Genomic DNA, 26,416 nt, shown 5'->3' on the forward strand with positions numbered 1-26,416 from the left:
AAATGATCTTACCATTAAAGGAAGAGCCCCTATTTGTAAGTGATGAAGTCGAGGAGGTGCATGGTAATGGGCCAAATGAGGGTGCAATGGGCCTGGTGGGTAAGTGGCTGCAGTCACTCCAGCTTCAATTCCTAGTTCCCTGTCACAGAAGCAAAATGTAACATTTTAAAACAGTCACTTCTTGCCCCCAGACACAACTCCAATGCTCTGGGAATTAGATGCTCAGAAAAATTAAGACACAAGAGGGGCATCTACACATGACAATTTAAGGTGCTTTATTTAGCCCAATTTAAGGTGCATTAAGGGTGCGAGTCTACTAGAGGTACACCAATATATAAGTCGTATATCAGATCAGCACCAATAAAAAGAAAATTAATGTTATTGGCAATCAGCTTTTCTTGGCTGGTGTAGCCAATACTGTCACCAATAAATGCCACATGCATGCGCACAGCCAGGAATGCAGCCCGGCAGCTTGGAGAGCAGTGTCCAGCATATAGGTCTGTGAAGGGGAAGGGACAAACGGGGCAGACGCTGCCCAGCCAGGGTGGTGAATGTGACCCCAGGAGTGGGACAGAGCTACAGGCAGCTCATCAGGGGGGCATGGGGGAAGGGGGGGGAAGTCACATTCACCACCCTGGTTAGGTAGCCCCTGCCCCACTCCCTCCCTCATCATGGGGATCTCGATTGGCCGTCCCTCATACCCCTTCCCTCCCCCCCCACAGACTTACCAGCAGGAGGCTGCTCTCTCCAAGCTGCTGGGCTGTATTGTGTAAATCAGCTATCAGATCGGCGTTGGCTGATATAGCTAGTTAATAAATCAGCCATCGGTATCGGTCAAGAAAATCTTTATCAGTGCACCTCTAGTGTCTATGCGTGCACGCCCTTAACGTGCCTTAAAAATGGCAATTTTAGGCTATTCATGCCTATATTTGATACCTGCAAAAGCAGGTATCAAATTTAGGCACAAATAGCTAAAGATCATTAACACAAGTTCAGATGCGTTAAGGCGCATTAATACTGTGTATGGACTGACTTGGGACTAAGTTTAGTCTCATGTCAGCCTTCATGCACCACATTAATGTACTTTAATGTGTGCACGTGTAGATGTGAACTTAAAATTGTTTTAATGCGCATTACATGTGCATTAAAATTTAGGCGTGCCTCAATGCACATGTAGGCATGCCCAACATAGACTAATTAAGTCTTTTCCATTAAACCAGTTCTTACTAACATCACCATTTCCCAGACTGCATTTATGGCTAAGTAGCTGGCTTAAAACTTTTTTTTTTTAAATCAGCAAAAATAAATTAACAAATACGTAGAAGTAACTGTCATCACAGGAATCATGTGTTAGGCACATCAACTCTATTAATAATTTAGGATGTTATATTTTCCTCAAAACAATGGCTCTGCAGTTTATTGTTAATCATTTCAGCAACAGATTTTTTTTTTTTTTTTAGTGGCTCAAACCCATTTTCTGTATTTCCAGAACTTTCCAGCACTTTTGATACCATAAGGTCCTAGGAGTAAAGATCCAAGTAAAGAACCATATCAGATGCAAATGTCTTTGAAATAATAATAAAAAAGTTCATACATACACCAGATTGAACCTACAGTAACTAATAGCTTAAATAAGGTCTGCACCTTTAACTTGAAAAATGTTCTTTGTAAAAAATACCTTTGCAGCAACATTCAGGTTCAGAATTCATTGCAATAGCTGGAACCAAATTAATTCAATCACACATGCACATTTTTAAAGTAGTGGCAGAAACTTGCAATGATTTATAAAATAGATGCAAATAATGTTGAAGTAGTGAGTTTTAAAAGTGGCAATAAAGAGATCTCTTATGTTTAAGCATTTTCTCCTCTACATAATTTATTAAACTAAGACACAGATAGCATGAGTGATATTCTCACAACGAACATAAGATATATACCAATAAATTAGCACCTAAAGACACCATAGGACACACCAGAGTAATTAAAGTACTAACCATGCAGACCTCTCTGGAGCTTGTCGGGGATGGGAGGACATAGTCTGAGGCACATGAATATGGTGGCCATGACCATAATTGGGATGCATTCGGTGTGGATGTGGAGGAGGCCGTTCATGTGCACGTCTAAGATAACAGAAGAACACCAAGTAAGAAACACAGAAGATCTATTTTACTCATATTGAGATTATCCACCCATTAACAAAAACATTTTGTCATATATAAACCATTCTGGACTGATCCGATATCTGAAATCCAGACAATGGTCATTCAAAAAACTAGGTATTAATTAGGAATCATTTTTCATGCCTAATTTGTGAACTGGAAAACACTCACTGCCAGCATGATGTACTGAGTAAAAATCTTCAGTCTACAATTATATAATCATCTAGAAGACATGGCTATGTATTGTAATGAGTTTGGGAGGGGAAGGAAAAATGTTACCCCTGACACATTTGAGATAACTAACTTATTTAAATCAAAAGCTGTGGTTCAAGGCATTAGACAATTTGGCTTTGGCATTAACTTTAACTGCTCAAAATCAGATTTGATTAGAATTTATAAGAATTCTTTAGTGGGGGTTCACAACCAACCAGCCACCTTCTCAAAATACTTTTTAGAATTTGTAACAGTTATCTTTAAAAAATAAATTGTTGATTAATTTATATTTGGCTTTAATTCTAAACTACTGTTGACATTAAATGACTCATTTGACTTAGGTTTGATATTTGTTTGGTAACTGCATTTATTTTTAGTTTAGTTTAACATTAAAACATTAGCTTTGGTGACATGTTCTCTTATGATACTTTATTGAAATTTTTAAAGAAAATACTAAGGATATGAACAAAGCTAACAATTACACTTATTTAGAGGACTGGGATGTGTCATGTTTCAAATTGATCTGTTGTAACTGTTTTACATACCCACTCTCCTCTGCAAATGATAGGTGAAACAAGGTAATTTAGCAGCTCTAATTTTAAGGTAACCTTTCCTGTTTTACCTTCTATTTACTGTGGGATAGAAACATACATAGAACACTTGCAGCTGATCAGATGATATATGCATGTGAGCAGAAAGTCCCTCCTCCATTTTAAATCTGTAACTTATCTGTCCACAGCCCTAGGGCAATTTCTTAAAATGATTAATGTGGATCCAGAATAACTGTAGACCTGGATACATATTCACAGAATCATAAAAAATTAGGTTTGGAAGGTACCTCAGGATAGTATCTAGATCCTCTTTCTTCCTTTTCTTAAAGATGGACACTACATTTGCCTTTTTCCTATATCTGAGACCTCTCCCAATCACAAGTTTTCAAAGATAATCCAACTACAACACTGTCCAGCTCCTTCCTGTGGAAACAGTCAAATAATTCCTACTCCTACCATTTGTTTTAATGTACCTTGAAATTAAGTTATTTAAATAACATATCTAAATTTCTTCTATAAATCTGACCATATAAATCACTTCTGGTAGTAAGCTGTTAATTTGGTTTTTAAGTGTCAATGTATAAAGAGAACCTTGCCAATTTCTACAGTGGAAACAAGTTTAAGGATGTGCTGGGAAGCTGGCCAGAGTGAGTTAAATCTAGCTAACAGCAGCAATGAGTGATAGTTCTAATTATAGTAGTATATTGGAAAACTAACATTAAGCATTCATAATAATGACAGTAACATTCAGAATTGCTTGACCTGAAAAACAAACCCCATGTATTCTCAGGACAGATAAAGCATGGGCAACAAAAGCAATAATGTTCCTTCCAGTGTACCAGTGACCTTATCTGGAGAGGGAACTTTGAGAGGTAAGGGGACAGGTTCAACCCTAACACTCAGTCAGCAGCCGTGGTATGCAAAAGAGGTTCCCTTCTTACCAGGGTTTCATTCTGATGGTCATCTAGCCATGCAATAACAACCGAGAGTCACATGCAGCTTTTTACAAACCTGAGGGGAATGAATTAAGCGTTTAGTTACTGTTTCAGGACATTTATGACATACGTTGGATGCTGCATCATTCTTCTTCTCTGGACTTCCATCCTCTGGATCATTTCATGAGGATGCAGCCTCTGTGCTGAAGGTGCTGTTGCAGGGATGTGATGGGAAATAGGCTGGTGTGTAGCTGGAAGATGTTGTGGAATTGGAGCAGCTGCATTTGCTAAAGGGTGAGTTGGTGGAGGTGGTGGTACAGGATGAGAAGATGCATGAGTGGAAATTGAAGGATGGAAAGGATGCACTGGATGTGGAATAACATAATCCACTTGAGGTGGTGGTTGGGGTTGAGGAGGTGGGTTTCCATGAGAGTGAGGACATGCGGAAGCTTGATGATGAAGAGGTCTGGTCAAAGAAGCATCTGGAATAAAAACATTGACCATTTTCAATCTATTACATAAATTTATTGAGTAAGTGTATAAGAAACTAAAATGGTTTCACATCATTGTTGTATTACACTCAACTATATTATGTAAAATTTCTTTATCGTTTATCTTATCACAGCTACATCCTCACTCTTATAATAACGTTATCATTATAGGAATAGTTAGCTTTTGACCATTATTATTGCATAGTTAATGCCAGAATTAACAATGAATGCTGTCTCAAATTCACCGAAGTGATAGAAATGACAAAGTGCCCTATCAACCTAAAGGAACAAAATCAAAACCAGAAAGTCAAATTTCATAGGATTTGCCTAGTGGAGTTGGAAGACCACAAAAGCCAATGGGCATCCATTACAAAGGAAAGGGGGGGGGGGGGAAATCACAAAATACCCAAAAAAAGTACTCGCTAATATGGTAAGAAAAGGAAATGTCTGGAAGAAATCCAAATATACCACATCAGGACTAGTGGGTCTTTTCTTCTTAAATCATCCATAATACTCACAATATAAATAGGAATGGGAGAGAAGGAATTTTGTTGTGTGCATGTGCACTAATGCATAAACAACACCATGCAGTGCTAGTTCTTAGCTGTAATCATCACTTAAAACAAAAACAAAAAACCCCCAAAGCTAACATCTCTTAACAAGTTTGCTTTACCTGCTGCTCTCAAAGTGTAATAGTTACCAGCGTTATAGGAAAGGAAGTCCTCTGGCAACCTCAACTGACATGTAAATGCTAATTATGTTGCCCTTCAGACACCACAATCCTTACAAGGAGGACTTAATTATGTATAATATCTTCAAAAGAAACCCATTATTTTAAAATGAAATTTTGTGAGAAGCAAAGTGGTAGCTAAGAAAAGGCCCAGATGTTCAAATGCTGCAGCAACTGCCATACAGGTAGATCCTGCATGTTTAGAGAAGGTGTGGTATGGTAACCCACATCTAAGCCTGCCCAAGTGGAGCTTGTTGCAACACTAGGACCAAGGTAAAAGATATCATACCAAATCAATCAGTCAATAATGGAGGAAACCACATCCTTAGCAGGAACTGAGTGCATAAGGGCCACCAATCTCTTAACACAAGCTGAGATAGACAGCAAGAGAAAGTAGCATCCAATATTCACTGTATCAGAAAGTGAACAATTAAAATAGCAAGAGAGAGAAGCAAGTGTGTCAAAGCTCTTGATATGACTTTAGTATAATTTAGAATTAATGTGTCAGGATTCCAATGAACAGTAAGCCAAAATAAAATGATGCTCTATGCGTCACTTTGCATAACCAAATATTTAGTTCTTAATATCTCAAATACAAATGGTTTTCCACATCACCATATACAAGTTTAAAAGATTTTAAAATAACAAAAGAAAGGATTGCCACTCAACAAAATAGCAACAAAAGGAACTTTTCACTATTTCAAGCTCAACCCACAACAATTTATAAATAAAGCTGGTATCTGAAAAGGCAGTGAATTAATTCATAAACAAACAAAAAAAGTACTACCCTAGATAATGCACAAAGCAAGAGACACTGGATACTTCCCCCCTTTCAATTTTTCTGTGCTGGAAAGATTTTTAGAAGGACTCAGACAATTTACTAAGCCTAAAACAGTCCATAGTGTAGAATGCAAGAATACTATTTCTGAAGCTAAAAATCAAAGTGGATGGTAAAACCTTAAAACAACAATGCTGCCATGTTTTACTTTCCCATATTTCACAAAGTTCTATTTTTTAAATAAAATGCTGTACTTACAAGGAGAATGCATATAGTGTCGACAGGATGAGAGTGAAGCCTGTGGAGGAGGCTGGGGCTGGGGTTGTGCAACCATGCTTGATCCATATCCATCTATTGTTATTGGCTGGCTTGGGCCAGCACTAGCCTGATGCCCATAGATTGCAGTTCGGGATGAAGAACCAGGACAGCATGGGTCAAATGCTGATGCTCCATGGAAAGCACCACTTCCATGACTTCTTATACCATTGTTGCTTAAGTCCACTGGCAGAGCCTGCTGTACAAAAAACAAAACAAAAAAAGCCTGCCTTGTTTTCAAGCAGTTCTTCATATATTTTAAAACAAGCCCTCCCCCCATCCCCCTTTAAGCGTTACAGCAAAAGCAACGTTTTGCAAAATAAATACTTAAGTGATAACATTCTTGCAGCCCTACTTTAAAGTTCTTTGGATATGATTATTTACATTTCATAAAATGTACTGGCCCCCATTAAGGAGGGTGAATTGGATAAGGATGTTCACATTCTTCTTTGAGTTCCCCAGTTTAATTTCAGTATGTTCTATTGTACCTTGACTGGCTTACTAAGTACTAATTTTAATTTGATGCCCAAAGGAAGTTACACTGCACATTTGCCAAGATAGAGACAGGTGCTCTAGTACTTTGCTGAGTTGTGCCTGATGTACATGCCTAATAGTAATAAATCATCATAGGTTCTAAATGTACAGTCACTACAGTATAAAACAGCAGTTTTAAATGTACAAATGAGTCATTGCTAAAAAGGAACTTTAAGCTTTAAAATATTTTAAAATTAATGTAAAATGAAGTACTGAAGCCCATATTACCAAGTAGTATTTTTTTAAAATCAATTTTTTGAGTCTGTAATGGCTGAATTATCTACTGATGCACTGTAACCTCGTGGGGTCACAGGTCATATTGGTGAAAACTGCTAGAAAATTCTGGATGCACTAAGGTATAAAGACTCTGGAGTGTATTTGGAGCCATAGTGATTTTTTCTCTCTCTCTCTCTTTTTTTTTTTTTTTTAAATAAAACAGGAAAAAATTAAGCCAACGACAGGGATCCAAATAACAAAGTGACAACAGTTAACACACAAGGTATTTTGTTTGCTTTTCAAATTTTTCAACAGAACTTACGCTTTATATATATATATATATTTTTTTTTTTTAATCATAAGTGCCTTTTCTAATGCTCTCTAAAGGCAATGAGAAATGAACTCCCAAAGCAGCATCTTACTCAATTATATAATACATTTAAATGTCACTTAAAAACAAAGTGAAAACAATCACAAAAACTGAACGTGCCTGGTCATGGTAGCTGGCACCAGAACTACTGCTTGCTCCACAAGGCGCTGGCACTGGAGGAGGCCTTTCAACAGGGCAGCTGGTGTCACTGAATGAAGGAGACAGTGGGACAGTTGGGTGAGGATTATGGTGGTGGTGGTGATGGTGCTGAAAGTGGTGGCCATGCTGCTGAAAACAACTTGTGTGAGGGTGTCCTAATGCATGATGATTCTGTGAAGATCCTCCACATGGAGAATGTTGTGGACAGCATGATGGTAACCTTGGCATAGCAGGAGGGCCAGTTTCCAGTGTAGTGCTAGATGCAGTTCTCCTTACATCATCTTAAAGAAAGAAATTAAACAAGTTTAGTGTTGTTGAAAACAAAAAGTCAATGAAACAGAAATTGCATCTGTACATGGTGGCTGAAAGGGTAATATTTCCATTTAATCAAATATGGACCCATAAAACAACAATTAATTACCTATCCAGAGCAAGGAAGACATCCCATGAACAAGTAACGCTTACTAAATATTTTAAAAGGCTATTAAAATAGTTTACATTGTGAATAATGAACACTCTGAAGTTAACTATTCAGTTAGATCTTCTCATATGCATGGTCAGAGGAACTGGACTGACTGGAATATTACTTCACAAACCAGAACATGAGATACTATACAAAGGAAGAGGAAAGAGCTAGCCTGAAACTCAGGAGACCCCACAGCATTTCCTTGTTTTGTCTCCAGATTATTTGGAAACCTTGATTAAAATGCTAGCCTTTGCTTCAGTTCCCTAACTATAAAACTGGGATTGACAGTACATCCTCCACTTTACAGGAATGTTGTTAGCTGCTCGGTTACGATTAGAATGGAAGAAGCAACATACAGGTACTGAAAACAGAAAGCATTCCCTGCCCCCCAAGAGCTTCAAGTTGTTATGTGCTACCTAATGTTGTGCTCCAGGAAGTTGTGTTTTAACCAAAAATGTTACTGTGCTCAACAAGGTGAAATATAAAAGTTTGTATTTTAAAGGAAGTCAAACCAGATTGGTCCTTGATGACATTATACCCTATGAATCTACAGATTTCCTTCAGGTAATGAATTTTCCTTAAGCTACTACTAATGGTGGTACCTACCCTCCTGTTTGCTTATATTTCATAAATTTAGTGGGCTCCTGAACTGGGTGTACTTATAACTGGGGACAGTTCTGTCTTAAAACCTGGAGACTGGAGAGTAAGCATGTCTACCAAAAGCTATTAGGTCTTTTGCCTCCAGCACTAAAAGCTAATGAATTCATTAACCTTACCCCTTTTTTAATGCTTATTCCAAGATAGATCCTTACTTACTTTACTAACTCTTTCCACCTGAGCATTTTTCTAGTTTTTTTTTTACACAATTTTGACCCCCATCACTATTCAGTATGGTGAAGCAAACAAACAGAGGCAAAGCCCCAAATTTGTGCCGTCTACAAGGGCACCCTATTGGGGGTCTACAGAAGGAGAGCTCTGCTACACCTGGGCCCTGCTGAATGAGTCTTTGTTTAGCTAGAGAAAGGAGCAGGCACACATCAGACCTTCCACCTTTATAAGCCACATGTCATGAGAAGAGGAGGTGATGGAAAATGCAAGTCCCCTATTAGGGAGAAGAGATCATCATTCAACAATGCAGTCCTCAGGACAGAAAGGTAGTTAACCATGTTAGTCTGCAGTAAGGCAGAAGGAAGACGACAATGGCACCTCAGAAACTAACTCAGGAGCAGGCAATTACTTTGGGTGGAGGGCCACTTATTGAGTTTTGGCAAGCCACTGAGGGCCACATGACAGGCAGCCGAGGGCAGATTAATATTAATTTTTTTAATTGTTTAGGTGCCCCACGGTTTGGATAGAATGGCTTGGTGGGCCACACCTGGCCCGCGGGCCACATTTTGCCCACCCCTGAACTAACTTGTTCAGAGGCATGAGCTATAGGCAACAACCTGTCCCTCTTTACCTCTTACAAGTGTCCCCTCCTCCTGTCTATTTCCCCTCTATATAAACCCTTTCTTTCTGCCAGTCCATTGTCAGAGGCTATGAAGATACGTTGTTGCCTATGAAGGCTCTTGCCTCTCTGAACTAGATAATTTCCAAGGTGCCACCCTGCCCTACTACCTTCACAGGGATAAAGTCAAGAAATCCTTAGAACGCCTCAGCTTGCCATAAGATATACATTTCTTGAATACCTCTTCACATTGAAATAGGGGGCTTCACTCCCAGGGAAGTATTTGGGCTTCTTACCTGGATCCTACCTCTCTGAAAATACCCATGTAGCTGTAAAAGGCAGTCTGGGGGCCACAAGTGAGCTTGGGCCTCACTTATCTCTGTGGAACTGGGTTGCTTGCTGGGACACAGTTAAAGTCCAACAAAGTTAACATGCCCAGTTGTCTTTCCTGCTTGGTGCAGGGGGCTGGACCCGATGATCTTCCGAGGTCCCTTCCAGCCTCTTACAATCTATGAATAAGCCCCAGGCAGAGCCAAGCAGCACTAAGGACCTCATATTTTGCTACAGACAGGAGACAGCCTTGGCTTGTTTTCATCTGGTAAACTATTTTGAAAGATCTCTTCTCTAGTGCATTGATTGGGGGACATAAAATCCTCTCTCGAGGTTATTAACATGACACTATCAGGGTATTACTCTGGAAAATTCTCACTTGCTATTTTATTTTAAAAAGGATCTGCACAAAGACAAAAGGCACAAATAGCTTTAAATAAGGTAAATTCAGATCTAAACATATTCTCACAAGTAATAAGCAACTTAGCGCCCAGACTTTGAAAACTCTCTTTTCTTATTCTGTACCTCCAGTTGAAGTCCCAGCAGTGCTGCTACTGGGAAGAGTAGTCGAAGCCTCTGACACCATAGAGGGCTGGCTGTTGGAGACACCTGAAGCTGCATCAGAGGCCTGCTCTGAGGTAGAGGTATTGGAACTGGTACTGGACGTCGAGCTCACAACCTGGGATTCCACTCGAGCTGAGGTTGTTGGCACAACTGTGGGCTCTGCAGAAGCGTAGGAATGAGAGAGATCATCATGATCACCAATATCAGAGCCTCTTCGTTCAAAACATTCAGTTTTTCATAACTTGTTATCCTGAAGGACAGTTTGGAACCCATTTCTACCAGATGTTGAGAAAGACTGAACAAAGGGGCTAATGAGACATAAAATGTCAAAGTAAATCCTGTTTCCACCACAAGCACAAAAACTCCAAATTAAAGAACAGGTTTAAAATTCAGCATCCTCCTACTTTTTAGTCAAGTCACACTTTAAGAGTCAATATTAAATGATTTCACAAACCACACAAAGCTTTATTTACTTGGCCATAGTTAGACATAAATAGAAAAGAAATCAAATCATTCTGGTAGTTGAGGCAAACAGTGGCTCCCATGCTTACAATACTGTTTGTCAAACATCCCTAAGCAAACAATATATAATTAATTATACCTCACAGCACACATTTAACGCACATGAAAAAGCAGCAAACTTGGCAAACTGTGCCCATGGTTTTCCAAAACGCATGGAAACATCTTAGATGTTCTTTACATGAATTCAGTAATTCCTGACTTGACATACTAAAAAAGAGAAACCAAAATAAACCTGATTTCCAGCTTGCAAATAAACACTGAAACTTAGTTACTGTATTTATGCTAAAAATAAATACATCAGTCTAGCACAGTAAACATGAAGAGTAGACACCACCTTTTACTGGATTATTTTGGGGAAGAAAGTAAAACAGGCAGGATAGATAAAGTATACTTTTCACTGTGCAACTGCAGTGGATTAAAAGACTAAGAGATGCACACTAACACAATTCAAGTCTAACTTAAGATCAAAGGCTGGCTTGTTTTAGAGTTTCGAATTTTTCTCCCTAATAACTGTTTAGTGTCTCATGACAGGTCTCTATGAATCAGAATGAAAGAAGATGGGAGAACATCTGAAGCAACCTGACCTATTTACTAAGTCTCTGTTGGGTTGTCAGAAAAGAGATATTTGGTATTTTTATTATGATAAAGTTATAATTTTGAGATAAAATATTTGCTGTTTAACAATTCTCTTTAAAATTTAATGATTAAATCAGCATTTTGTTAAGGAAGAAGTATGTGGGATTTTTCAAAGTCTCAACACTCATGAGCTTTTCAAATATATTGATTAAAGTTTGGTATACACATTTGTTAGCATTTAGTATTCTGTGGATGCTGCTTGGTATGAGTTTTCTTTACAAGCAGAAGTTCTGGGAAAAGTGTTTAGGAAAAATCTCTTGTTCTTTTTTCCACGAGTGATGGCTATAGGGCACTTTGATCCCTCACAAATGTTCAATTATAAAATCTGATTTGCAATTCCAACCATCACATTTCCCACTGTGCTACCCATGTATGACAGGAGGTGAGAATGTGGGATCAGGGATGTGCCCCCAAGGCTGGAAGCAGCAGGTGATCATAGCTCCTCACCTCAGGGGCACGTCAGAGACCCTGAATCTGAAATATGCCTAATGCTGGGGGTGGCAGTCAGCTGATCAGTGCTTGCAGCCTCAGGGGGCACTTCAGTCAAGGGTTTCATGAGTCTCTGAGGCTGGGAGCCCCAACCAGCTGATACCTGGCCACATATACAATTTAAAGTGCTATGGGAACCAGGCACAAAGCTATTACATGTATTTTGTGTATTAACTTCATGGCTTATGCCTTGCTTTATTGCACTAACTGTGTTTCATAGTTTCTAGGATCGGAAGGGACCTGAGTAGGTCACTGAGTCCGACCCCCTGCCATGGCAGGAAAGAGTACTGGGGTCAAATGACCACAGCAAAGTGTTCATCCAGCCCCCTCTTAAAGACCCCCAGGGTAGGAGCCAGCACCACTTCTCCTGGAAGTTGGTTCCAGATCCTAGCCGCCCTGACCGTGAAGTAGCGCCTCCTGATGTCTAGCCTAAAACGTGATCTGTTAACATGTTAATGTGTGGCTGGGTTACTACATAAGACATATTTAACTTATTAATTACATTTTAAGTATAATGTCTGCTAGGGGCCTTCCAAAAATCTCAAGCTGACCTGATTATGCACTCCTCAACCTCACGAGCCTGGTAAACTCCAAAGGCAAATTTGTTGTTAGAATGTTGCCCAACATTAAAATTCTTCACTCTTCCTACAGACTAACCCATGTTGATAGCCTCTGCTGTGGTTTTCATATACTAACTTCTGGAGAAGTGAGTGACTAAAAGGTCCAAATGGAGGTAAAATTCTGCTTCACTTGGCAATAGTGATCCTTTCAGAAGAACTAGTAGCTGGAGATGCTTATGCTGCTAGCTTAGAATCAATATAAACCCTTCAGCATACCTCATATTTGTAATTTCAGTGGTTCACAGGAGTAACAGATTTATCAAGTGAGAGAGGCAGTCTTAGGAGTATTAGAAATCTGTAATAGTTTGGTCAGCACACCTTTGCAAAGGTGAAAGTTATAATAAATAACATTAAAAACATCAGTTCTGTAAATCTGGAAGCTTCCCCAGCAATGTTAAATTATCTGGTCTATGAAACGAGGTTTATAATAACTATGGTTCTGAAAACGGGATTCTTGGACAGTTTTCAAAACCTGCTTCCTCTAGCAGTCAACTAAAAAACAGAGGAAAAATGTGCTGTAGCAAGGTTTATTATGAAAGAGAAACTAAATACCATAATTTGCAAGAGGAATAAATGTATTCCCATCTTTAAGTAAGAAGTCTGAGCAGCAAGTCTATAAAAACATATGCTCTCATTTTAAGTAGTCAACCTGCTTTCTTGCTTAATTTAAATCAGTGTTTCCATACCTATTTAAAGGCTGATGCAGCTTAAGCCATCTCCAAGAAAGGAAACCTAGTCTTGTAATATTGATACAACAGTACACTGAAGCACCAGATAATCAGGGTGGTTGCAAAAGGGAAGAACACCACTGGTGACAAAGTTAGATTTGAACAATTTTTCTTTTTCTCCAAACTTCTGGCAGGATCCTAAAGTCACTGCTAGAACTCTAGCAGATAAACCTATTGTCATTTTACTAGCTCAAAATGAGGAAAAAAGCCAGAAAGTAAACTATTTAAACCACTGTTTCTCTAACACTTTTTAGAAAAATTCTCTCTCTCTATCAAACACTGAAGCAAGACTATAAATGACTCTTTACTACCAAGTCAACACTCATTTTCCTCCTAGAAAAACAAAGCAAGTCTTGTTGCAAGTGATATGTATAAAACAGGTGAAAGCAGGAGTTATAGTTTCTGGCTACTTAAACTGACCTACAAAAAACTCGGGGGGGTGGGGGGAATCAAAGGATGACACATTTGGAATAGCTTATCTTGCATCAGGCAGAATGCATTGTTAAGATACTTGAACATTTTCAAAAAAACCCATGAGAACAGTTTGCTTAAGGTTGTGTTAAATCTTCCAAATATTGATTTGTTACTATGAAATGTAATTCTGTCTTCTGACTTATGATCTTGTTCTTGAACACTTTCATTAGTTACAAATCACCACGGTAACTTACCATCTTCATCCACTGTAAGGTCCACCACTTCCGCTGCGTTCTGTCTCAGTGGTTGTATGACAGTGGAAACTCTACTACGGTTTCGCTGTTCTTGAGGTCTTGCAGGATGAGAGCTAGAGCTTTGGCCCCAGTGGGATCTTGAGTGTCCAAGTGCTGAACGAGACCTGGCGGGGGGGGAGGACAACATATAAACATAATTTTAAGTACTCTTCCCCCCCCCCTTAAATACAACAGAAGTATATTTATTAGCATGATCACAGCCTTGGGTATATTCTGTTCTAGACAAATATCCACGCATAGTCAGAATTAAGTCCCAAATTAAAGGCTGTTAGTTTGATATTGCCACCCTGTCTACCTGGAGACAGAACCACTATACAACTAGAAAATACAGAAAACCTAGAAGAAAAACCTTTGCAGTTAGAAGCTACATTTCCCCTTCACTTATAGTAAAAATTAGAAAAAAGCAATACATGGCCTCCAACCACTCAGTTCTACACCACTGTTTGTATCCATTTTGTTAACTACTACATGAAAAGAATAAGCGCTTGGAACAGTAGATTGGCAATGTGAATCATTCTGAATGCGTACATCTGAGGTTTATTTCGCTGCATACTGTCACAGAACTACCACTGTACTTCTAAGATAAAAATCCAGACTATAACCTTTGGATTTCTATCCCATCAGAAATGTGCTGTTTTCTGATCTAAGGATGACAGAATTTTGCTTTGCATAGCTTAAGGAAGCGTGGCAAAAATAAGCATGACCTATACCTAAGAGAATGCACGGTTTTGTTTTTTCAATCTGAAATTCATATCTGATGCATTCAACTTATCCGTCCACAAGCTAAATATCAAGACTAATAATATATTAAATATGTATTACGGTTAAGAACATATAACAGTTAAGGAGAGTACACTTAAGAAACTTGTGTTTAATAAACATGCCAGGAATACCAGGGCACCAAGCTATGCTCATGCATCTCATTTTATGAATCTCCTGGAAAAATGACAACTCACAATAGGCTTCACTGTGTTAGATAAGTCAAAGAGGTTCAAAAATACTTCTTGAAACCAACATGCTGCAAAAGGCCATTTTAGCAACTTTAAAGGTTCTATTATGCCCCAGCTGCTAGGATAGACAAGACAGATAAGTAGCTTGTTTTATAAGAAAACTGTAAATGAATACAAAAGCGACATTCTGGACAATGTAGTTAAAAATCATCAAAGTTATACAGAGAGATAAAACACCCCCGTGAGCAATTAAAAGCTATAGTAGTTGCTTTTGACCAACTCCAGATCCAGGTGGCCACAACTGCAGAGGTAACACAAGTAGCTATTCAGAATACGTAACGAAGAGCCAAAACTGAATGTGAAACTAATCACATCTAGATTTAACAACTGTGCAATTCCCAGCTCACTTGTTAACCTACATACTTTTTCCCACAATAAAGAGATTCATTTTGCTGTATTTACTTAAATACCATGTGCCCTCCCCCCCAAAAAACCAGCCCAAAATTAGTTATTTATTGTTTTGGCAAAACAATACATTAAAATTAAAAATAGAATTATACATAATAAAATAACATGCGTTTTACTAAAACACACAGATTATCCAGTCTATTATTTTACATAAAATTAAAACAGAAAGTAGTACATGATGATATAAAAAGAAATGATAAAATGAAGCAGTAGACAATAAGGCAAAACAGGATTTTTTGGTCTGTTTGATTCTGGCCTTTATTCTTGGTCCAAAGCACACAAATACACCTAAGGAATACAGGACAGGTTTTGAATTGTTAGAGAGAAGCCAAATTGTTTTTGTCTTCTCTAGCCCAGTATTTACAACTTTCCTTTAATGGAGAGATCCACTTTCCTCTTATTACTTCAAAGAACATACAAGACCACAAGTAGCAATTTAATTCATTTACTCATTCCTCCCACAAGAGAACATTCTTTCCAAATACAGGGTCCAATACAAACAGCCCATAACAACTCAAATCTCATTAGAGTGAATCTCAGTCTAGTAGCTGCCACACTGTTTGTAGTTTTGCACCCCAGACAGGTAGGTTTCTAGGGCAAAGAAGTGTTTTATTGGTCTTAAAAAACAGGAAGTTCAAGACAGTCTCTCTGCCAGCATATCTGCTTGCATGCTGGCATCTTTAATTCTTAAATGCATGTCATTTTAAATATAGGAGAAATATCCTGCTAATGATGCTCATTGCATTCTCCAGGCCACTGGTCTGGAGAAGAATATAGATATTATTTAACCATCCAAACAAGGATTTAGCAAAGGAGAATGTTCTAGAATTACACTTCTCCCAAAACTTAAGGCGTGTATTTTAAGTGAGGAAGCCTCTTTGCTAGACTAGAAGCATACAGACACTGTGCTCTAACGGCTGCAAGATGCTTGCAGTTTGCCTCTGGTCCAGCAAGAAGGGGCAGTCTCTTAGAGCAGCAGCTCTTGGCTGAGCACCGCAGCTTGTGCCTGAAAGAGCACAGAGTAGACTTGAGACGAATGACCTGCCACATGCAGGCTGCAGTATCTTGACAAGTCTAGTGGCATGGAAACAACACTCTATTATTCACAAGAACTAGTATGTTATGGTCAAGTAGTAGACGTCTTACTACTGGCCTTGCAAGAGTCTGGAACGTGGCCTCAGAATCTGAAAAAAATAAGGGTTGGAGGGGACCTCAGGAGGTCACATCTAGTTCAACCCCCTGCTTAAAGCAGGACCATCTCCAACTAGATCACCCCAGCCAGGGCTTTGTTTAGCTGGGTCTTAAACCTCCAAGGATGGAGAGTCCACCACCTCTCTGGGTAACCTGTTCCAGTGTTTTACTACCCTCCCAGTGAGAAAATTCTTCCCAATATCTAACCTAAACCTCCCTTACTGCAACTTGAGACCATTGCTCCTTGTTCTGTCATCTGTCACAACTGAAAACCGTCTGGCTCCATCCTCTTTCAAAACCCCCTTCAGTAGGCAGATGAAAGCTGCTATTAAATCCGCTCTCTCAATTTTCTCCTCTTTAGACTACATAAGCCCGGTTCGCTCAGCCTTTCCTCATGTGCCCACTCCCAATTTTTGTTGCCCTCCACTGGACACTCTCCAATTTGTCCACATCCTTTCTGTAGTGGGGGCCCCCAAAATAGAGCACATTACTCAAGATGTGGCCTCACCAGTGCTGAACAGAGGGGAATAATCACTTCCCTTGACCTGCTGGTACCACACCTACCAGGGCAGCCCAGTGCGCCTTTAGCCTTGTTGTTGTCCTACCACATCTGGAAGTTCCTGTTGCCTCACCCAACCTATCTCCTGGGATGCTGCACTGTCTGGATGCTTTATGTTCTCAGGAGAACGTTCTATATCATGGTAAGCCATGGCTCCAGGAAAAAAAAAAAACAAAAACAAACAATCTTTTTTTCTACATTCTACCTTCCAAAAAAAACCAAAGTGTTTGTCTTATTTGGGGTGCATGCAAATGTCAGAAAACACAGTAATTGTAGACTAAGATAGTGCTCAACAGTGAAAGAAACTAATCGTAACTTTTCATACCTTGTAATTCAGTTCCAGGCATGCTATGAGGATTGATGCAAAACAAGGAACATGGTGGTCTTCAATGACGTGCGTTACATTTGTAATTCATCCGCAAGGATACATAATAACAAACACTTGTGTTGAAAAACATCCTCTTCTTTTTAATTTCATCCAGACTTAATTGAGAAACAGGTTAGGAGTACAGACAGAAAGCAAATTTATAATATGCTGTAAAACGCTTAAATGCCAAAATAGGTAAAAGAGCCAGATTCCAAATGAGAATATTGAAGAGAATGAAATGCAAAATGCAATGTTTTGTTCTTGTTTACCTTTCCTAGGTGAAATATTATTTAGGAAAAAAAATCTGACTTGAGATATTCTTCCTCTAAAAATACAATTATGAGCTTGAAATGATCTTCAGATTCTACTCTTTATTGAAAATTTACTTTCATTTTTCAATGCCTTGATTTAAATGGATATAGAGTATGGTACCAACTGGTAGTTAGTAAATCTGTGTGTATTAGTTCAAATAAATGCCATTTTTAACACATAAGAATAACTTTTATAAAATAATGTTTCCCATCTATAGTTATATCCTTTATGCACAATTTTTCAAAAACTAAAGTTGTCAAGACTTAATACATACACATTTCAAAATATAATTTTATAGCCTTAATACAAAATGGGGGGAAAAAAAAGTATGGAAATGCACAGGAAATTATCTTCGCTCTACCCACTTACTGACTCTAGGCTCCAACCTTCATCAGCTTGTTCCAGTATTTTTTACTGTTAGAATTAGACTCCTTTGAGGCGAATTTTAGGGTAACAATAGACATAAGTACTTTAACAAAACCTAGCCTATGTCTCAACATACAGTTTTGAGGTGAAGAAATGTACAGGGATTAAAAGTAAAGAAAGAACCAGTGGACACCTTTTTCCAAATCTACAGGTCCTGACTGCAAGCTGATTCTTATTCAACACACTAGTCTTTGCTGAATTTCCTTCTTCAATTTCAAATATTTATTGGTTCTGTAATTAATGACAATATAATAGGAAGATTATGCAATCTTTAAGAGTTGAGGAGTGCTTTCTCTATGCTGTTCAGAAAATCTGCTTTTTGTCCACTATGATTTCTTTTAAGGTTTTAAGCCCATCGTGAATACCCCAATTTCCATAAAACTTTTTCTACTGCTGCGTACAATGTACCAACAAGCCACAGAATCCATGTGGAGAGGACTATTAATGATGCTCTATTCCAGGAAACCTATTGTGGAGCATGGGCCATTGTCTGGAATGCAGATAGGCAGGACACCATAAAAATGTGGCCATTTACTTGCACCTTTGATACAGCCTCCCAGGCCTACAATTCCTACCCAATGTTATTTTAAAACAGTAGTGCTCAACCTTCCAGTCCTAGAAGCCAGGTGAGTGATGCAGTCCACAGCATGCCAGATCTGGTCATAGCACAGCCCCCACAACAACAGATTGGTCCCGCAGGACTTCTTCCCCCTTCCCTCCCAACCCCCGCTTTCCAGAAGTTTGGCAGTGCAGGAGACAAATTCCCAGACCATGGGGAGGACTGAAGGCTATATAAACCTGCCTCACAAGTTAGATGTTGAGCACCACTGCTTTAAAGGGTAAACATTCACTTTTACTCTCATTAAGACATTATGTACCTGAACTTCCTTTGGCTAATAGTTGCAGTGGTTAGTATCCACTTGTGTAATATTTAAGCCCACCTAATTTTTAAATTTGGAAAACCAAATTTTTTTTTTTTTTTTACTCTACCATGTTTGCATCATAAGCCTGTCATCCACATTTGCTTCCTGCCAAAACCTACCACTATATCACTTGAACAGATCTTTAAGCTCTGACAAAAACGCCAAACAAATGAACACAATAAAACTTTTCTGACATCAGAGAAAATAACCAACTTTCTCACTCCATTCTTCTAGAAACATACTTGGGCTTGGTTCATATTTCAACTTTTTTGGGGGGGGATAATTATAATTATCATTATAATTTACATATTTAGCAGCTATATATTTGTACATTAAAGCCATTAAGTGAATCAAATATAAAATGCCTTTGTATTTCCACTTGCCCATAAAGTTACATTTTAGTAAGAGGCTAGATCAATGAAGCATTATGGGTGTGCGAAGCAGGCAGTATTTGATTCGGATTCGGCATGATTTGGGGTACACCAATTTGATTCACTGATTCAGATCACTGTCTGTCTCAATTCGATATGGCCAAATCTGAAGATTTGATTCTGATTTGGAGAATCAGCAACTCAGGCAATAGACACAACTTTATAAGTTTTTTCTACATAGCTCGAGGTAGCAGGTGCAGCTCGTGAACACAGATGGTGGGGAGGACAAAGCATTCCACAGGAGCGCAGGGGGGGGTCCTCTGCATGCTCGGTGGCAGACCCAAAAGTGGACCGGAAGTACTTCCAATCCACTTCTGGGTCTGCTGCTGAGCGTGTGGGGGACTCCCCGTGCTCCCACTGGATGCTCCATCCACCCACCATCTCAGCGTTCACAAGCCATGCCTGGTACCTTAAGGTATGTAAAAAAACAAAAGATGTGTCTATGGTGGAATCATCAAATCTCTCCAAATGCATTTAGAGGCTTCCAACTCAATTTAGAGAGATTTAAGGGTCTCCTGATTCGATTAGGATTCGGAGATTCGGCTGCCAAATTGGGCCGAATTTCCTCCGAATCAGCGACCGGCGCTTCGCACAGCCCTATAAAGCATTAGTTGTAACTTTTGAAAGAAACAAGGTTTCAAAGGCCCCTTGTCAGTAGAATTGATTGATGGAAAATCATATTTATTTATTTGGTTTAAGCATTTGCATTAATTTTGTGACTTGCTTCAGTAAAAGCAGAACCTTTAAATCTAGACTTTTATGAAACTAATACCATGTGTGACAAAAATACCATCTAAGGAGTCAAGAAGTTTAGCATGATATCTAAATGGTGCACATTAATTTAAAATAACTACTTTTATTAATGTTGTTCTACTTGTTAGCCATCTTTTCAAAATTACTGAATCTAAATCAGTTACAGTTCCTAAAGCAGATTAGAGAACAGACAAGTGTTCAAGAAATGCAGCAAGCAGAAAACAAAGATGACTTTTTTCTTCAACCAAAACAGGAATCAGTCTCCTGGATCATACTGGCAAAGAGCCAATACTAGATATATCCTGAGCACTAACTTTATGTACTCCATCCATTAGAAAAATAATTATAGCTACTCCCTTGGTATATAACTTGGACTATTTTCCACATTAACAACTTTGACTTGGATTTTTAATTCAGAATACAAATCATGTTTTTGGTGTTGCTGCTGTGACAGTGAAAGATTACTGAAGTGCATAAAATACAAATGAACATTCAAAAGAGACTAGAAAGGATAATTAAACATTTTCACTAGAAATTAACATAGAAATATAAACATGTATAAAGACCCATAAACAAACCAAGTTATAAGAAAATGATTAGGTTACTTATAAAAAAAAAATAGATGATTTCTGAAACATATATTAAGAGACCTTTAATTTACTGGTACGTTTTAAGAAAAGTCCTTCATAGAGCAGATTTTATTACAGCTTTATTAACTTGTGTAACAACCTCTATGAACTTGTATATTACATATTCTGCCGAACCTAGAAATTCTATTTTATTTAATTATTTTTCATTTCAACAGATAATATCAATGTTTATTTTTAAGCACTGATTTCAATTTTTATCAATTTAAACTTTTCAGGATTGTGCAACATTAGAGATGTGGGGAGAAAGGGGTGTAGCACTGCTGCCAACTGACCAGTAGAGCTGCCATCCATCCCAATTCTGTTCACCTGTAGCTCCCTTGTCTGCTTTGTCACTTCCTCTTCTTTTGTTTCCAGTCCCCTTGGGTTTCTAGGGGTTGCAGCCCAAACCACACTCAACACAGTTCTGCTCCCCCTGCCATCACACACCATCAGCCATCATTTTTCTTATGTCCACTTTCTATATAAATTTTAAACATTAAGGATGGAAATATTTTTTCATCAGTTTGCGAGTGTGAAGTGAAATTAATATTTATCAACATTTATTGATAAATATTGAATCCTGCTAAGCCTACGAGTCTCTGAAAATGTAAGAGAAGTATGAAGTAGTAAAAATATTCATAAAGACATTAAGTAAGTAAACAAGAAACCGGAAACATTCTAATTTCTTATGCAAAACTAGTTTGGGTTTATTGGGTAAAATAATTCATGATGTAAGAGCTACTGGAATTAGGTTCTCTAATAAAATGTCAACAAGATTATTGCTTCTTTTTTTGTTAATACTACAGTCTCCTCTAGCATTGGTAACCACTTTGAAATTAGGAAGCTAGAAGAGGCTATTATTTTTATATGTTGAAGTTGAAAGGTGATTTCTAGTTCTAAGTCTCAAAAAAGGGCATAGGATGAAAAAGTTCTTTGCTTTGAATTCGACAGACCATTTTTTTTTTTTTGGCAGAAAAAAGAAGGGCGTGAAGTGGCAGAATACACATTATTGAAGTTTTATTTCTATAGAAAGAACTTGCTATATCAGCTTAAACCTACACAGATTTTGTAGTTATTACAGCCTCAAAAGAAGGTAAGCTTTTGGAAAGTCTCATGACCTCAACATCTCTCCTATGTAACATTGTCTCCAATGAAACTAAATGAATTAACTAAGCAGTTAAACTGCATGAGTAAAGAATTAAAACTTCACATATTAGTGCAGTTTTTATTCTCCAGTCTGTCAGAAAGAAAAGTATAAAGAATGCATTTTTTTGCAGCAGGTACACTCCGAAAGGGCTTTGTGGAATGAAAAGTGAAGCCCCACATAGAGAAAGCTGCCACAGTGTCTTGGCTATTACTGTTGATATGTGTCACACACACTGATTTCATTTCATCTCACCAAGCCTGTCTGTTCCCCTCTTCATTCTGCAAGATGGAGACACATTCTAAAATCTGTGAAGAACTACCCTGTTTCCCAGCAAAATCACTATGGTCTATTGGGTCAGACATCTGAGAACTGTGAATAATAAGCTATGGTTGTCAGTTTGCCAAAAGAAAGCATTACAGCTGGTTAGAAAAACTAAAGTGGATTTTCACCAGAATTAGCCAATTTGTCAGGAGAGACAGACAAATTCACCTAAGAATTCAGAAACAAGCCAAGCAGTATTTTATTCTGTTTCAACTTCAGTTTCATTCTGACTGGACAGTGGAAAATTCCATGGCCATGTAGCATATTACTCACTCCTGTTACCACGTTTTTTCACTGCATGAGTACGCATTGCTTCAGCTTTGCTCATCTTACTCATGTGAAGACAGGAAAAGCAGGCTGCAGCCTGCTGGTTTTTTAAGTTTGCCTGAAACTGTCTACAATCAATGATATAACCTTAATCACTTGGGTAAAGTGACAGATTAAGAACGTCAGAACAGGGTTAGACCAATTTGTAAGCAAGTCCTGTCCATCTCCCTGCCCTAGCCAGGATGCTCACTGCTGCAGCTGCCCAAAGTAATAATTACTAATTGATTTTAATTTCACCTCACCAAGCCTGTCTGTTCCAACCCTCCTCATTCTGCAAGATGCGAAAAGAATCTTTAAAGAAGCAATCCTCCAAAAAGTGTCAGGAGGGAGAGGAAGAAGAAAAATGGTGCTTAAAAACATGTTTCAGCTGCTATTAGAGCAAGAGTGCATTTTTATTACACAAAGCAGAACAGGAGCAGCAGACCCCAGTACCAGGTAGCTGTAAAGCATCTCAGAAGCAGTGCAGAGCAATAAAGAAAAGGCCGTTTTCGGAGGTTTCCTCTCAGGAGAGAAATGGTTGAAGAAGTTCCAGAGCACAGACCCTTGGAAATGAAAGAAGAAAACTTGGAAGCAGAATCTCACGAGGAAGAAGAGTCAGAGTCCACTTTGCCACAGTCAGATATGCTCACCTACAGAAAAAATGTGGCAGGGACACAGCACATGACGTAGCTGTGATAAGGCAAGGGAGGTGACCCTGGTTATAAAAAAGTTTCAATTACTTCAGCACACTATAAGTAAACTGAATCCAGCTTTCAACATTAAATATTCTTACACGCAATAAAGGATCAGTCAGCCATGTTGCAACAAATACAACTGTCAGTCTACTTGGACACTAAGCCTGAACATAGCACATGAATTTTTAAAACTGATCTAAGCAAACAGATGGACAAAGCCTTTGGGCAGGTTAACTGGCTTCACTGCCTGAAGTCATAGGGTCAGTGTTAAAATTTACATAGGAGTAAAATACAATGAAGTAATTGAAAACTAGTAATAAAATGAAGCTCTACTTGTTGAGATTATCCCTAAACGAAATAAAGTTTACATTTATCTAGACTGAATTTTTCTTCTTTAAGAAAGCAAAAACTGGTACAACATTGATGATGAACAGCTTTGGTGCTGGAAAGAGGACCTCACTTTTGATTCTGTATCAGCAACTGGTTTTAGTCAACCTGAACATAAGTGTTTCCAAAATTCTGCGCATCCAATTCACGAGAATATCATGAGCAACAAACCAGTTTTATGGATCCACGGGTTGAATTAGCGAGGCCAAAGTTAGCTCCGGACAATGTTAAAAACCTTTCAAATACAACACTGGACCTTTTTCCTCCTCACCCAGGCATTTTAGGAAGCATTTCAAGTGGAAACATTTACCCTTATACTGAAGGAACTGTTTTCTATAGCACAAACAGCAGAATGACTATCTCCTGTATAATGATTTTTCTACAAGGATTGAGGAAACAGCATAAGGGGGCGAGTTGCATACTACAAAGCAACTAAAATACAAATCACAGAGATCCATCAGTCCATTATTAAGTTCTACAACACTGGAACAAAAATTTCAAGATTGGAGGAAAGGATGGATGTAGCTTATTTATTTATTTATTTATTTTTTACACAGCATGCAGTTGACTACGTTTTAGAATGGTTGCTTGAATGTACATGTACAGTTGGATAATGTAGTGAGCAAAAGCAGTAGGGATCCATTTCAGAAGACACTGGGAAACAACCAGAAGAAAAAGAAGAAAAGAAGAGAAAAAGGATGGCATCCCAGAGAAAAACTACCACTAGGCAACTACACTGACAGATTAAATTTAACATTTACATGTGTGCACTTCTTTACGAAGGGATGCATACAGACTGAGAGGAACTCAGTCTTGGAGCCCAGAGGCAGCAAGAATCCTAGCCATGGACAGACTTCCTTCCATACACATGGCGGGGGAAGCAAGGGCTCCAGACACCTGATGGTTGCACCCCCAGCTGCTATTAGGGGTCCATGCCATACATGGTGCTCAGAGAAGTGCAGTGTAAAATGTTATTAAGGGTAGGAAGGTGTACCTGGACTAGTGATGTGTGAAAGAGTGGTCAGACAACTGATTACATGGCTGTCCAGCCACTGGGGAAGCAACATAAGAAAAGCTAGAGACAAGACAAACATCTTTAGAAAGTGGGTCTCCAAGCGAAGAGTCTTAAAGACAGCATTATCAGGAACAACTGGGGGGTGGGGGAAGCAGTATGGTCACAGGAGTGTAGAACTGCTCACCTCTGCATGGTTAGTGGCAAGGAAAAAAAACTACTGGAGGCAGTGGACAGTGATCACTTCCTTATACAGGGTAAAACTTCTAAATGGTGTTGCAAGGGTGCAAACACTGTTGTCAGTAACTAGCAAGTTCTGCAGCTACTCCAGTTGGTCATATGCAGTATACTACAAAGCTTACAGGGAGAAAAGGCAGCAAAGAGAGAGAGAGAGAAAGAACAAATAAAAGCCTCCAAATCTGTACCCATACCATGGCCACTAAAGAAATGAATACATGTCCTACAACCATAAAACTAGGCAACATGGAAGAAGCAAGTTTTGACCAAGCAATTTTGTACACGTACTTCCTGTCTGCTAGGGAAGAACTAACAGAGACTGACTTCAAAGACCAAATGATGGCCCAAGGCAATCCTTCCTGAGAATCAGAGCATCTCAGGGAATAATGTCCTAAAAGTGTAGGCAGCAAGTAGGAGGAACAAGTAGAAGGAGCAATACAAAAAAAAGTTCAGACCACCAATGCAAAAGCTCTAAGACTTATTTTCTTTCACCAAAGATTGAGGAGATAAATGCATATAATCTGCTTGAGACTTGAGAAACATGAAATAGCTGGAGTCCTTTGTCCACAGTTATCCCAAGATATCACCAGTACTGCAGACAAGGTAAAATGGTGGTACTATAACAGGTAGTTACTTAAGAGATAGAAAAACGACTTTGTAATGGTTTGTATTTCCATTTCCCATCTTGAGGAATGTGCTGGTCCTGATGCTTAATAGTAGAGGGATATAACAATGATGGCCTCTGAATAAGGATGTGCAGTCAGTATTACAGCAACTGCCATCTACTTCTCCCACTCACCATCCAGTACCTAAACCTTTAGTAGCTCAGGAGCACCGTCTCCAAACATCTCAACCACAAATGCAGAGTTCAGTGTTCATTCAGAGTGAATACTGAACACCTAACGTGACAGAGGACATAAGCAGTAGACCTTGTGGCCACAGCTAGAGTAGGGGATGAAATCACTGCTGTAAGTATTTTTGTGTATTAGCTCCTCTGGGGTTTGGAAGGAGGTTTAAGGAGCTGTACAAGGAAACCCCCCTTTCCACAGCCTCCCACAAGGAACAAACTAGTTTTGCTCATCAGCAAAACTGCTTACTGTTGTGTTTAATGTACACAGAATGTTACTGCTACTGTGCTGTGCTGAATTTGCTGATGTGTTGAGAGGTGGTGATAGCTTGTAGAGGTGGAGGCGTTTCCTCCAAACTAACAGTTCCAAATGTGAAAACAAGGTAGGAGTTAGCTGCATTACATTACATTAAGTTTGTCTGATTTCCTGTATACCTCTCACGGCAGCATTCTAACACAGATTTTCAGAATTTG

General features: G+C 38.8%; 1 protein-coding gene across 6 annotated transcripts in view; it reads right to left on the reverse strand.

Moving 5' to 3' along the window:
- RNF111 (ring finger protein 111) overlaps positions 1–26,416 on the reverse strand; it is an 83,499-nt gene that overhangs the window by 17,530 nt on the left and 39,553 nt on the right. For 4 of the 6 annotated variants that reach the window (XM_090028699.1, XM_090028698.1, XM_090028696.1 and 1 more), the window contains exons 4-10: positions 13,922–14,085; positions 10,220–10,417; positions 7,413–7,732; positions 6,116–6,371; positions 3,989–4,340; positions 1,995–2,120; positions 13–139 (exon numbers count right to left, since the gene is read on the reverse strand). In XM_090028699.1, the coding sequence (XP_089884825.1) occupies positions 13–139; positions 1,995–2,120; positions 3,989–4,340; positions 6,116–6,371; positions 7,413–7,732; positions 10,220–10,417; positions 13,922–14,085 (1,543 nt within the window). The remainder of the gene's footprint in view (positions 1–12; positions 140–1,994; positions 2,121–3,988; positions 4,341–6,115; positions 6,372–7,412; positions 7,733–10,219; positions 10,418–13,921; positions 14,086–26,416) is intronic. The other 2 variants (XM_090028697.1, XM_090028695.1) reach the window with 1 other exon arrangement.

The sequence above is a fragment of the Crocodylus siamensis genome, chromosome 15, assembly GCF_052110815.1.
Source record: "Crocodylus siamensis isolate JL-2025a chromosome 15, ASM5211081v1, whole genome shotgun sequence".
NCBI lineage: Eukaryota > Metazoa > Chordata > Crocodylia > Crocodylidae > Crocodylus > Crocodylus siamensis.